General features: G+C 27.9%; 1 protein-coding gene across 2 annotated transcripts in view; it reads left to right on the forward strand.

The window, feature by feature from the left end:
* LOC107630991 (callose synthase 5-like) overlaps positions 1-14,551 on the forward strand; it is a 31,027-nt gene that overhangs the window by 510 nt on the left and 15,966 nt on the right. Inside the window, exons 3-26 of one of the 2 annotated variants that reach the window (XM_088508105.1) lie at positions 2,637-2,758; positions 2,941-3,037; positions 5,894-6,004; positions 6,082-6,210; positions 6,321-6,413; positions 6,514-6,605; positions 6,702-6,828; positions 6,951-7,088; positions 7,177-7,253; positions 7,453-7,525; positions 7,625-7,750; positions 9,142-9,256; positions 9,370-9,704; positions 10,190-10,242; positions 10,349-10,409; positions 10,506-10,587; positions 10,699-10,748; positions 10,852-10,938; positions 11,525-11,647; positions 11,727-11,821; positions 11,934-12,018; positions 12,087-12,247; positions 12,427-12,550; positions 12,891-12,982. In XM_088508105.1, coding sequence (XP_088364231.1) covers positions 2,637-2,758; positions 2,941-3,037; positions 5,894-6,004; positions 6,082-6,210; positions 6,321-6,413; positions 6,514-6,605; positions 6,702-6,828; positions 6,951-7,088; positions 7,177-7,253; positions 7,453-7,525; positions 7,625-7,750; positions 9,142-9,256; positions 9,370-9,704; positions 10,190-10,242; positions 10,349-10,409; positions 10,506-10,587; positions 10,699-10,748; positions 10,852-10,938; positions 11,525-11,647; positions 11,727-11,821; positions 11,934-12,018; positions 12,087-12,247; positions 12,427-12,550; positions 12,891-12,982 — 2,648 coding nt within the window. Of the gene's footprint in view, positions 1-2,636; positions 2,759-2,940; positions 3,038-5,893; positions 6,005-6,081; positions 6,211-6,320; positions 6,414-6,513; positions 6,606-6,701; positions 6,829-6,950; positions 7,089-7,176; positions 7,254-7,452; positions 7,526-7,624; positions 7,751-9,141; positions 9,257-9,369; positions 9,705-10,189; positions 10,243-10,348; positions 10,410-10,505; positions 10,588-10,698; positions 10,749-10,851; positions 10,939-11,524; positions 11,648-11,726; positions 11,822-11,933; positions 12,019-12,086; positions 12,248-12,426; positions 12,551-12,890; positions 12,987-14,551 lie in introns of those variants that run through there. The other variant, XM_088508106.1, reaches the window with a different exon arrangement.

A 14,551-nucleotide genomic window follows, 5' to 3' on the forward strand; every position in this document is an offset into this window, starting at 1 on the left:
ACAAACACAGCACATGATAATGCTCTAATCTCCCTTCATGCAAGAAGTTCATGCATGTTCAATATTAGATATGGACTTTGATGGATAGACAATAACTTTTATGAACAATATAAACAATGAATTTTAAAATTGGCTTAATAAAATAAAAATTTATTACACCTCTAAATTATCAACTTAAATCTTAATATTAGAATAACTATCTGTACAGCTAATGAATTAAACATCTAATATATTTATTGTTCATATTGTTTAATATTTTTATTATCTATCTTTATCTTTATTTTTCTTAGATTAAATTGTGCGTTGTTCTCTACTTTCAGTAACTTTGTTGCATTTTTATTGTTGTTTTAAGTTACTATCTCTCTAATATTACCGTATAAAAAAAACTTTTACCTTTCTCTAATTGGAAAAAAAAGTTTATTCTATTAGTGATTAATAATGGTCTACTGGTGATCTTCCTCTCGCCCAAATTTTCACGGCTGTGGTGATAAATTTTCAACTAAAATCTCGTAGATGAGAGGTTTTTGTAATTATTATTATTATTATTATTATTATTATTATTATTATTATTATTATTATTATTATTTAACTAATACGCGTTCTAAAATTTGATTATATTAGAATTATTAATTAATTTAAAAAATAATTAAAATTTAAAATTTTAATATACTTATTATATTTTTATTAAAATAAAATTCTTAATAAATTTATTAATATTATGTTTATTATATACTTTTACTTATATTATTATTATTATTATTATTATTATTATTATTATTATTATTATTATGTTGTCGTCTCTAATGGGCGGTGGCCATGGTTTTATCGTGGCTATGGTGGTCGAATGACGTGACATGCAGAAAAAGATGACATTTTGATGTATGTAATTAAATTGACCGGTTAATTAGCTAAGTACGGTAAATTTCACATGCTACTATAACAGTGGACAAGGGCTAGTAGAGGAAATTGAATTTTGATTGAGGAAGAAATTGTTGGAGATAAATAAAAAATTAGAGAAATTACAATTAGAGTTTGAGGAAGAAAAAATTGTCAAAGATTGGAGATAACAATGGTACGGTAGATGAATCTAGCAAATCGTCGCAACGGACGGAGTCGGTTAACTCATAACTGAGGTTGATTCGTGAATTTCGACGGCACCAGACGGTATTTACCGGCCGTCCGCCGTCGTTTATTGCCGGAGTAAGATCTGGAGAGAAGTCATAGACGCTATTTCCACCCCTCCTTATTGCCATGGTTGAGACTTGAGAGAAAGTCGTATCTACTATATTTGTGGACTATGTGTACCAACCATCAACAAACTACCTTCTCCTATTTATCTTATTAATTTGTCAATCCTCTAATCCACCCTCACAAGACTCACCAATAAGTCACCATTCATAACGTAAGATTAAACTTGCCATTTTAAGTTGAGATCTCTATCCCACCATATTTTCCAATTACAACTTACAAGTTTAACACCTTTCTTTTAATTCCGAGAACACATAACATAATATGGCATTACTCAAACAACATATTCATGATAAAACTAACAATATTCTTAGTAGCTTCCACCGTTCAAAGCCACCGATTCATAAGTGCTTATTTTTATTTTATTTTATTTTTTTGTTATGCCTCGGAGAATTCATTAGCACGGGGTTTTATTGTCCTAACCCTACCAACTTGGACTAATATTAATTTTTATTGGATTTATTCTCCTCCTTATATGGTTTTCATCCTACCCAACAAATCATTTTTTGGGTTAAAAAATTCATTTTCACTCTTCTGGATTTTATTATCCGTTTCCACCTGAGCTCAGACCATGTACACATCGTTTTCGGCCTACAATTTCAACTATGCCCTGCGAGGCTGCGATAATGACGCCAAATTTACCGCACCTGAAAACAGCCTAATTAGTAATTACCCATAAGTGCTTGTGATTAAGCTAACGGAGTACAACCATGTGGTCAGGTGTCGTCAGACCTGTCAGCACTTAGCCACGGTTAGCCACCATAAGTTTGACGACCCAGCCTATTATTATGGGTGCAAATGTTGCGCACTATATATTCATGACATCTTATTTTAAAAGAATAATTACATTAAAAATTAGTTATTAAATTAATTATGGATATAATATATATATATTAAAATATAAAATATATATTAAAATTAATTAAATAAATATATTTTTATATATAAATATATAATAACTAATTTAATAATTAATTTTTTATGTGTAAATAATATTTTGTTAAAATTATATATGATGGTAAATGTTATTTATATGAAGTCTAACTAAACATATCCACCACTCTAATATTTTATTTGTAGATATTAGTAGGTATCGCGTATTTTTAATCTATTTTACAAAAAACACATTATATAATTTATGAAAAACGATCTTACCTCTTCGAAGAATTTGTTTCGTGATAGCGATGGGATTCAGGAATTCCATCGGGTTTTTTGGGAAAATTCTTTTGGAATAGGGGAGGTCTTCTTAAGGAGTTGAAGCAATCAACTCTATTCCATGAATTGAAAATGGGAAAGGAAAATATTTGTGACGAGCAGCATTTCTTTTTCCGCGGAGAAGAGCTGCCATTTTATTATTACTGTAACTTACATAATTTCTCCAACTTTAGGACAATGCAACTAGTCTTCCCTCTCGAGTTAAGAAGACAGATGCAAGAGAAATCCAGGCTTTCTATCAGCAATACTATGAACATTATGTCAGAACCCTTGATCAGGCTGATCAGGCAGACAGGTACATACATATAAGCCTTAGGAGTTTTCGTAGTTCTTATAATGAAGTATTAATTGTGCCTCTCTAATTGTTGCTTGTGGCGGATTTTGTAAGTTGCGTCTGATATGATGTTAGCTTTTACCTCCCCCTCCATAGTAAATAATTACTTCCCCATTGCCACTGAAATTGAAATTGTTTTGCAGAGCCCAGCTCAGTAAAGCTTATCAGACTGCCGGGGTGCTTTTTGAAGTGCTTTGTGCTGTTAATAAGACCGAGAAGGTCGAAGAAGTAGCTCCTGAGGTTGGTCTAGGTTCATATCCTTCGAATTTTTATGGATTATATATTACTAATTTCATAAAATGTGATATATGTGGTTGGTTGCAATTAAAATCAAATATTTCCTTTTAAAATAGAAGAGTTTTCATTTCCTCTTTCTTCTTTTATCTCTCTTATCATCAAAATATATAATATAATATTCTTTAATTATATTTAAATTAAATTAAAATTAAAATTAAAATATGAAAATTGAAATATAGCTATATTGTATACTATATTTATATATTACAAACTAATCTAATAACTAAAATATGTCACATGACACTATCTTCTTAAAATTTAAAAGAAATAATAGTATTTTTATCCGTAATTACATTACGAAAATATAAATCTTTTAAAATTATGTTGGTTTTGTTCTGACATTATAGATTATAGCACAAAAGATTTATAAAATCAAACTACTTTTTACAAAAAAATCGTAGAGGACAAAAGTTCCCGTCAGCTAAGAAGACTAGGATCTCCGTAGATAAAAAAATCAAATAATAAGATTTTTGGTTATTATTTTTATGTGAAAGAGTTTGATTTATGACTAATAATTAATTTTAATATTCATATTTAAAATGATTTTAACTTGCATACTTTTGATTAGGTGTTAAGTCTTTTGCACAAATAGAAATAATTAATTTTTATGTTTGCTAAAATAATATTTTTTTCTCTCTATGTATATAAAAATATAATTAGATATTAGCATGAAAAAAATTATATTGATAATTATAAAATTAACATAAAATTAATTTTTTTAAACAATTGAATCTTGATTTTAACTTTTAATCATAACATTAGTATTCTCTTTAAATTATATTTAATAAATATTTTAAAGAAAAAAATAAAAATATATATTAGAAAGATAAATAGTGAAAGTTTAAAACTAAATAAAAAAAACTAAAAAAATATGTATATAATAATAATAATATTTTTTATTTGAATTATATTATTTTGTTAAGTTTATTTTTTGTAGAACAACCAGATAGAAAAAACAGAGAATGAGAAAAAAGAGAGAGAAGGATAAAGATGAAGATTGAGAGATGGAGTTTATTAATTTTGAAAGAAAAAATTTTATTTTAATTATAATAAAAAAATATCTGATGATATATTTTAATTTATCAAATTACTAATATAAAATATAAATTACAAATTATATATAGAGTGGGAAGAGTAGAGAAAAACAGAAAAAGAGAGAAATAGATGAGAGAATTTAAAAAGAGAGTTTATTAATTTTTGAAGGAAATATTTTTTCTCAATTTAAATAAGAGAATGTTATGTACACGTTTAGTTATTAAATTAGATAATAATAATATATAGAGTGAGAAGGGCAGAGAGAAATAGAAAAAAGAGAGAGAGGTAGATGAGAGAATTTAGGAAGGGAGTTTATTAATTTTAGAAGAAAATATTTTCTCTCAAATTTGATAAGAGTGTCATGTTACACATTTTTTATTAAATTAGATAATAATATATAATATAATATATAATATTCCTATATTTAAATTTTAATATTTTAATTTTAATTTTAATATAATTAAAGAAGGTCACGTTGCGCATTTTGATTATCAAATTTTTAATTATTCATTGATAATGATATATAAAAGAGATAGAGTAGTTGAAGGAATGAGAGAGATAGATAAAAGGAGAGGGAGAAGGGGAGAACTCTTTAATTTTGGAGAAAAAGATTTGATTTCAATTTTAATTGTAAAATTAGTAGGGATGAGGGAAGAACTCTTTAATTTTGGAGAGAAAGATTTAATTTTAATTATAATAAAAAAGTGACATGTGACACATTTTGGTTGTAAAATTATATATATATATATATAATAGATTTTTTTTTTTCAAAATTAGTAAACCTCCTTTTTACCCTCTCTTATTTATCTCTCTCTTTTTTTCTATTTATCTCTATCTTTTTCACTCTATATATAATTTATAATTTATATTTTATATTAATAGTTTGACAAATTAAAATGTGTCATCAAATATTTTTTCATTATAATTAAATAAATTTTTTTTAACTTCTAAAATTAATAAACTGTGACCCATTTTCTCATTCTTCTTCTTTATCTTTCTCTCTCTTTTATCTTATTCCCTATTTTTTTCTACCTATCTATTCTACAAAAAATAAAATTAATAATATAATATAATTTAAATAAAAAATATTATTATATGCATATTTTTATTTAATTTTAAATTTTTTTATTTATCTTTTTAATCTATATTTTTACTTCTTTTATTTCAAATATTTATTATATATAATTTAAAAAAAAATACTTCTGATTAAAAGTTAGAATCAAAATTTAATTATTTAAAAAAATTGAGTTAATTTTATAACTATCATTATAAATCTTTTTATGCTAATATTTAATTATATTTATATATATAAAAAAATATTATTTTTAAATAACAAACATAAAAATTAATTATTTCTATTTGTGAAATAAACTTAACATCTAATCAAATATAAAAATATACACGTTAGATTTTTTTAAATTTTAGATAACGAATATTAAAATTAATTATTAGTAAAAAATTAAACTCTTTTATATAAAAATAATAATTAAAAATTTTATTATTTAATTTTTTTATTTATAGAGACCATAATCTTCTTAACTGATGGAGACTTTTGTCTCTTACGACCTTTTTGTAAAAAATAGTTTAATGCTATAAAATTTTTGTGTCATAATTTATAACGATAGGATTAACATAATTTTAAAAGATTTATATTTCTGTAATAATATTACAGGTAAAAAATGAATTTTGTTCTAAAATGGGAATTTCGTCCCTCTTTTTATCATTTCAATATTCAGATCCTGGAGCGTAAATTTTCTTTTGCAGATTATCGCGGCTGCCAGAGATGTCCAGGAAAAAAAGGAAATTTATACACCTTATAATATCCTTCCTCTGGATTCTGCTGGTGCTTCTCTACCCATTATGCAATTTGAAGAGGTATTGCTTCTGTTGGTAGTGAAATTTCGTTGTTGATTATGATTGCACTGAGTTCTTGGACTTTCTTTCCTTATTAGATTAAAGCTGCTGTTTCTGCGCTATGGAACACACAAGGCTTGAACTGGCCTAGTTCTTTCGAGCAACAAAGACAGAGAACAGGAGACTTAGACATGCTTGATTGGCTTAAAGCCATGTTTGGTTTCCAGGCATGTATTTTGACCAACACACAATGCTAGAGGAGAATGATTTATGATTCATTACATTTTTTTGTATAATCTGCTTAAATTGTTATTGCATATGGTAAATTTGTGTGCAGAGGGACAACGTCAGGAATCAGAGAGAGCATCTGATTCTGCTTCTTGCTAATTCTCATATAAGGCTACACCCTAAACCTGAGCCTCTAAACATGGCACGTACCTGTCTTGCATTTGGCTTTAGCCTATAGTTTTTATTCTGCTGTTTCTTTCTATTAATTTATTTTTATTTTATTTTATTTGAATGAATTGCAGCTCGATGATCGTGCTGTTGATGAAGTGATGAAAGAGCTTTTTAAGAATTATAAAAAATGGTGCAAATTCTTGGGACGAAAACATAGTTTACGGTGAGGCATAACAGTATATGCATGAGTGAACACTTGTGCTTCTTTTAGCTCATCATAAAAAATTTAATGATCACTTTATCATATTCTCTCACATAGACTTCCTCAAGGTCAGCAAGAGGTGCAACAGAGGAAGTTGCTTTATATGGGCTTGTACCTTCTCATCTGGGGTGAGGCGTCCAATGTTCGCTTCATGCCTGAGTGCCTATGCTACATATTTCACAACGTGAGTGTACAAATTAATCTGCGCATGGTTCATTTTGTTTGTGCTTGAATCTCATGTAAATGTGCTATCACTGTTTTTAAGTAATGTTTTGCTCTGCTAATAATGGCCAATTCTAACTTCAGATGGCATATGAACTACACGGCCTAATGGCTGGAAATGTCAGCATTGTTACGGGTGAAAATATCAAGCCTTCTTATGGTGGTGATGAAGAGGCATTTCTACGCAAGGTTATAACTCCCCTCTACCGAGTAATAGACACGGTATGATTTTTCTTTGAGACATTGCAATAGTCAAGTATTTATATTGCTAGGTACCTATGTCCCTTAGTAACCCAGTTAATTAATACAGGAAGCCAAGAGGAGCAAAAATGGAACGGCTCCTCACTCAGCATGGTGCAACTATGACGATCTAAATGAGTATTTCTGGTTTGTTTCCTTTGTATTTTATCCTTGAATCAGACTTTTTGGCCCGTTTTGTCAGCATGGTTTGAATTTATTTGATCTAAATTCAAAATTATTAGATGATCTAATATGTTTGACTAAATTATTATTTAATAATTATTAATTATTAACTTCTCATAAATTTATTTTATTTTATTTATTTATTTTATGCACTGTGTTGCAGGTCACCTGATTGCTTTTCTCTTGGATGGCCAATGCGTGATGATGGTGAATTTTTTAAATCGACAAATGATCGGGTATAAACTGACTATAAAGTATACATAGTCTACGAAGTTACTGGTCCGATTGTAAAATACTACTTATTTAATTCTCAACTTATAAAAATGTAATGTTAGGGAAAAAAGGGAGTTCCAAGAAAATCTGGAAAAACAGGGAAATCAAATTTTGTTGAGACGCGATCATTCTGGCACCTCTTCCACAGTTTCGATAGACTTTGGACCTTTTTTATACTGGGTTTACAGGTATATTTTTTTCAATAGAAGAAATTAAGGAAACGCTTAAGCAAGTATTTTTCCATATTTATTATAACATATAAGAGAGGACCCAAACTAATATTATAGTGAACAATTGATGTATAAGCTTTTAAGTTTTAACTTTAATATAAAACTGTCATGTCATTTATTTTATAATGACATAAAAAATTATATCTTAGAATTACATTTATATTATTATAAAAAATAACATCTTTATAATTGATTGAGTATTAATGTTCTAATTTCACATGCTAAAATATTTAATTTTAAAAAAATTATAATATAAAAATTGTTTGTTTATATGAATTGTAGAAAATTTTAATATTATATATTTTATTGAAAAAATAAATTTTATTTTATAAAAATTTATTTATCTATTTATCTATCAATTTATTATAATGTATAAAAAAATCACATAATGACACAATAAATTCTCAACATATTAGATATCTTCTAATATTGCTACATAAATATTTTTGTAAAATTATTATTTTATAATGTTTTTACTAGTACATTATTTTTTATTCTTCTCATGTAGAGTTTATTCTTACTTGTTAATATTTTTTTTATTGTTTATTTCTATGTAAGTTATTTTATGTCTTTAATATTAATGTTATTTTTTTAATAAATATAAATTAGTTAATAAATTTAATTTATTTTCTCTTTTTATTCTCACCTCTATTTATGTTTATTATATAAATTAATATTCACTTCACATATCTTTTTTATTTTCTCTCACATAATTTTATGCATCTCACTTTTTATCCTCTATTCTTGTTAATATTTTGCACAATTGTTTAAAAAATTTGGTTGATGGCCACAATTTTTTTTTATTTTAGTTTGCCAAATAATTTATTTCCTATATGTTGGGTGATGAATTCTTAAAATACTATAATGTATGATGTTTTTATAATATTTTTAAATTTTTTTATTTTTAATCTAATTAAATATTGTCTTTGTTATTTATATATTATTTTTTACCAGTTTATATTTTTAATATTATTTAATTGTATTAATAATAATAATAATAAAAATGCATGATGTCATGATTTATGAAAAAATAAATATTATTTTTATTAAATTGAAATATTATATTCATACTTATATTATATATGATAATTTTATTCTTGTACTATAATATTTAAGTTTACTATATATATATTATATATGATATATATGTGTGTGTATTAAGTAATAAACTCTTTCAAACATTAAAATATATAATGTTCTTATAATTATTTAAATTTAATATTAATTGTTTAATTTTTTTTGTTAAATAATTTTTTTATATATCCAAATTAATTCTTTTAATTTCGCTCAATGCGCGGATTTAAATGTGGTTAATTTGGTTGCACAATGCTTTGGGATTCTTATTACAGGTGATGTTCATTATTGCATGGGATGAGATTTCACTGATGGATATCTTTCAGAAGGATGTCTTATTTAATCTCTCTAGTATCTTCATCACAGCATCCATTCTGCGCTTACTTCAAAGTTTGACACATTTACTTAAGTAGCTCTTAATTTTTTTAACTGTCCTATTTTTCTTCTTCCGCATTGTCATAGAAATTTAATATTTCTTGTCTTCATTCGTTATTTTGATTTAGGTATCCTGGACCTGCTCCTGAACTTTCCAGGCTATCATCGGTGGAAATTCACTGATGTGCTAAGAAATATTCTTAAAGTCATTGTCAGTCTTTGTTGGGCTATCATCCTTTCAGCCTTCTATGTGCATGCCATCAAGGGTTCCCCTCAAGCTCTCAAGCAGCTGCTTTCCTTCCTTGATAAAATAGAGGGCATTCCACCGTTGTATCTCTTTGCAGTTGCATTGTATATGCTTCCAAATCTACTAGCAGCTATACTCTTTCTTTTCCCGATGCTCAGGCGTTGGATTGAAAACTCAGACTGGCACATAGTCAGACTCTTCTTGTGGTGGTCTCAGGTATCTAACGTATTGAACTATTTCTGTTCGTTGTTAGATAATATATGTTGAAAATTTTCGGTTTGTAAGAAACTTCTCATGTAGTACGGTTTCTTAACTGAATATTATTTACATGGAAAAGATTGATCTCTTTCATATGAAGAACATCAAGCTAATAGAAATATAGAATAATGCTATATATCCAAGTCTTTTTGTTAATTAAGTCTAATTAGTCTAATATAACAAAAATCAGTTATAATTAACATTAATCTTAGTCTTATTGTTTAACTTAATTAGACTTTGGTTTATAAAAAGACTTGGATTTATAGCATTATTTAATCTGTAGCGCTATTTTTCCCCATATGTTTTGAATACACAAATACTATGAGCCAGTGACGGTTAGTCATATAAAAAACATATATTTGGCATAATAGGCTGGTCAAACTGTCAAAGTAATTCCTCCCCCTTTCTCTTTTTCTAAATGATTTGTCTTTCTCCCACTGCAGCCAAGAATATATGTTGGAAGAGGAATGCACGAAAACCAATTTGCTCTCCTAAAGTAAGTTTCATGCAAACTATTTTACTGAAGTAATTATTGGATTGTCCCCTTGTTTATTGTCTGAAAGTTATTGTTCCATCATTTATGTTCCATTTTTTAATGCCAGGTACACTATTTTCTGGGTCCTACTATTGGCTTCCAAATTTGCGTTCAGCTATTTTGTCCAAGTAAAAACGCTATATGTTCAGTACTTGTTACTTAAAACTAAGCTTGTGAAGTTATTGGGCCTCTTTTAAGATTTTAACTGCTTTATCTATCTTCAGATAAAACCTCTGATTGAGCCAACAAAGTTAATAATGGCCATTAAACATGTTGACTATGGTTGGCACGAGTTTTTCCCCGATGGTATTTTCCTCCTCCTCCTGCTCCTTTTCTTCTTTTTTTGCCCCTTCATGATTACCTTGTATTGTAGCATGCTATTCATTTTATTGATCTAATATTTTCTGGTCTATGCAGCTCGACATAACTATAGCGCAGTCGTTGCACTCTGGGCTCCTGTACTCATGGTGCTAATGCTATATTTTCATGTTTATGTTCATATATTAATCTTTTCACTTGTTCAGATAAGTTATCAGAAATTTTATGTCGTTATTTGAATTTTCAATACAGGTTTATTTCATGGATGCACAAATTTGGTACGCAGTCTTCTCAACTTTGTATGGTGGTGTTATTGGAGCCTTTGATCGTCTAGGAGAGGTCGTAATCAATTTTGTCATATTACTAGCAATGTCTGAGGAGTATTTATGATAAACTAATGCAGACTTGCGCATCTAACTAAAAATTGAACTTATTTAATCAAGATGAAAAATGATTAGGATCCTTTTGGATACATAGTACTGGATCATCATCTGCTTATGTTTTTATGAACTTCTGAAGTATCCAATCGGTAAAGAAACTTGGACCTTAGTTTTCAGTTATGGACCAAAATCTAGGAGAGGCCGCTATCAATTTTATCCTTTCTTTAGCTTGCTATTTCTGAACAGGATTTGTGATACATAACCTTTTCTGCTTTCTACATTTTTTCAACACACACTCACATACTAACAATCAAACATATGTAATCAATTTGAGAAATTTAAAGGAGCAATTTGGAGACATATGATGCTGGATAATCATTTACAACAGTTTTATGAATTCCAAAGTCTCCAACTTGTTGATAAACTTGGACTGTCCTCTTCATTTAAGGGTGAACTTGAGATGGGAAAACTTTTTATGGAATAATCAGTTCACAGTAATGCTTTGATATTCAGTTAATGTTGTTATTATCCATTTGGTTATACAGATACACACTATGAGCATGCTGAGATCACGGTTCCAGTCATTGCCTGGTGCATTCAACACATACTTGGTTCCTTCCCAAAAGAAGCAAGGAAAGAAATTCTCTTTCTCAAAGAAATTTGATGAGGTCTACCACATTTTCATTGCTTAGTACATTAAAAATAAATCTCGTTATTCTCTTCACTTCAATTTTCATGCTTGTATAGATTTCTGCTAGCAGAAGAAGTGAAGCTGCCAAATTTGCCCAATTATGGAATGAAATTATTTGCAGTTTTCGTGAGGAAGATCTCATTAGTGATAGGCAAGGCCTCAAAGAAAATGTCTTTAGTTGCTCTTGCCTGGCTTCTATTACTTTCTCCTTCATCCTTATTTACTATGCTCGTCACTTATTACTAAGTGCTTGCATAATCCAGGGAAATGGACCTTTTGCTGGTTCCTTACTCTTCAGATTCTCGTCTGAAAACAATTCAGTGGCCACCGTTTTTGCTTGCAAGCAAGGTCTGTATCACTGGATTTTAATATTTTTATGTTTGACCAGCTCATGTGATTGACTGTAGCCTTTACAGATTCCTGTAGCTCTGGATATGGCAACTCAATTTCGAGGAAAGGACTCTGATCTTTGGAAGCGCATAAGTGCAGATCAATATATGAAGTGTGCTGTGATCGAATGTTATCAATCTCTTAAACATGTTCTTCGTGATTTGGTTGTCGGTGAAAATGAAAAGAGGTACCATTAAGGGTTCTTTTTTCCTTTTTCTTTTCCTTCTTTCTTGTGCTGATACAAAGGATCATTCTATATGCTATTTGTTGTTTTTATTTAGTAGCACATGTGATTGAAGATGCCTTATGAAATATCATTAAAATTGAATCATTATCAGCACTTATGAATTTATTGTGCTGGAGCAGGATAATTTCTATCATCACTAAAGAAGTTAAGAACAACATATCAAAGAATACACTTACTACCAATTTCCGAATGAGCTTTTTACCTTTCCTTTTTAAAAAGTTTGTGGAACTTGTGGAAATCTTGGTGAGTCATTTAGAATATTCATCTCTAATCTCTATTCTTTCTTATATAAAGCCTCTACGCAACAATAACTGTATTTGATCACTTTTTTTAACTTATTGAGGGAGACACATACTCAGATCATTATTGAATGTAAAGCTTAATTTTCAATTTTTTTTTTCTCTCGCATCTCAGTTATTGGGAACTAATTTTTCTCAAATTAAGTTTTTTATTTAAGAGAATGTAAATCTCTAGGCATGAAGTTCCTACCAATTTGCTAATATAATATAATTCTGTAGATTGTATTCTTGAACGGTGTCTTGACTTTGTATATGTAAACTTGTGCCATGCTTTCTTATCACAGAAAGATGCGGATCCATCCAAGCGAAATACAGTGGTAGTGTTGCTGCAAGACATCTTAGAAGTGGTTACTGATATGATGGTCAACGAAATCAGGTCGGTTTCACTTAAGTGAATTGAATTTCAAATATGTTAGTTATTAATTAGGAAAAGTATGATAACAATGTTGAAACCGTACGAGTGTGGCTTGTCTTTTTGCAATAAAAGTCAACATTGTTGGCTAGTTAGTAAAATAAAAGAAAGAAACGGTGCAAGTAGCCACCGAATTGAAAAAGAAAAAATTGAAACAGAAGCCATTCATAATTTCTATGAAATAAATTCTCTTCTAGTGAGTGTAATATTAGAAAAGCTGTGTGATATAAAATTAGAGTGTTGAGGAATAAACACTAGATTTTAGGTAAAATTTTTAATATTCATTAGTAGTTATAAATCTATTCTTAATATATAAAAGTAGATGTATAAGTTTATTCATATTTTTTTTAATACATCTTTTTTTCTCCTACTAATACCATGTCAGCAATATCGCTTACTTAGCAACATTTTAGAATCAACCACTCAAGTTTAGTCAAATCAACTATTATTTCCAAATCAGCAAAAAATAAAATATACAAAAAAATATACAAGTAATATAAATATATACAAATTAGACTGCAAAATTACCAATGACAATAATTAAAAATTAATAGTATCTAACCAAATTTGTAACCTACCAGAATTAATATCCCTATATTTATTATATTTTACCGTTATAAACATTACATTAAATTTATAACCCCAATAATTAATTTATTAATTTTTATAAATTACTCATTAAATATAATAAACATTCATATTACAAATGTCATAATAATCTATTAATCGTAATGAATTTAACGTTACAAATATTCAAATTTCATACTATTTGAACTACTTATATAGTCTCTTATCACTATTTCTTCAAATAACATTAAATTTAGCACAAGAAATTTATTTTCGCACTACACAACATCTCAAACTTACTCAATGGAGCATCATTCTTTAGACAATATCACCAAACAAATAGACAATTAGTTTATCAAAGTTCGTGTGGTTCATCTATAGAAAACATTAACACCCACTAATGAAGAAGAGTTTCTTTACTTAGAAATGATTATATTAGATGAAAAAGGTACAAAACAAACATATTTATTGTATTTTTAAATCGAACATTTTCCAACACTATTTTGAATTTGCAATACCTGAGACATTGTCCGACAGAGTGGGTCAAAGAAAAATATTAACAGGTAATTTCACTTTATACTATTTCAACTATTCTTATTAAAAATAACTTATTTAATAAAAAAATTCTACACATTTTTGTTCTTTTTATTGTAAATGCCATTGAAAAACTGCATGCATATCAAGAGATTAAGGAGAAAGAAAATCATACAAATTCAATATACATCTTCAAAAGAAGAACATACATGCAAAGATAGAACAAATAACATAATAGAAAGTGCATATAACTCAACAATTCATAAAGAACATACCTTCACAAGAATCTATGACAGAAAAAGGACGACTAGCGCCACCCACATAAGGAGACTAAATTCATCGACAAAAATAAATGCAAAAATCAAACCACCAAATAAAAATGCCACTTTGTACAACTCTAACATTCAAATCTTTTATACTACAAATTATTTT

This window comes from Arachis ipaensis, chromosome B3 (assembly GCF_059453495.1).
Source record: "Arachis ipaensis isolate K30076 ecotype BB chromosome B3, ASM5945349v1, whole genome shotgun sequence".
NCBI classification, from domain to species: Eukaryota; Viridiplantae; Streptophyta; class Magnoliopsida; order Fabales; family Fabaceae; genus Arachis; species Arachis ipaensis.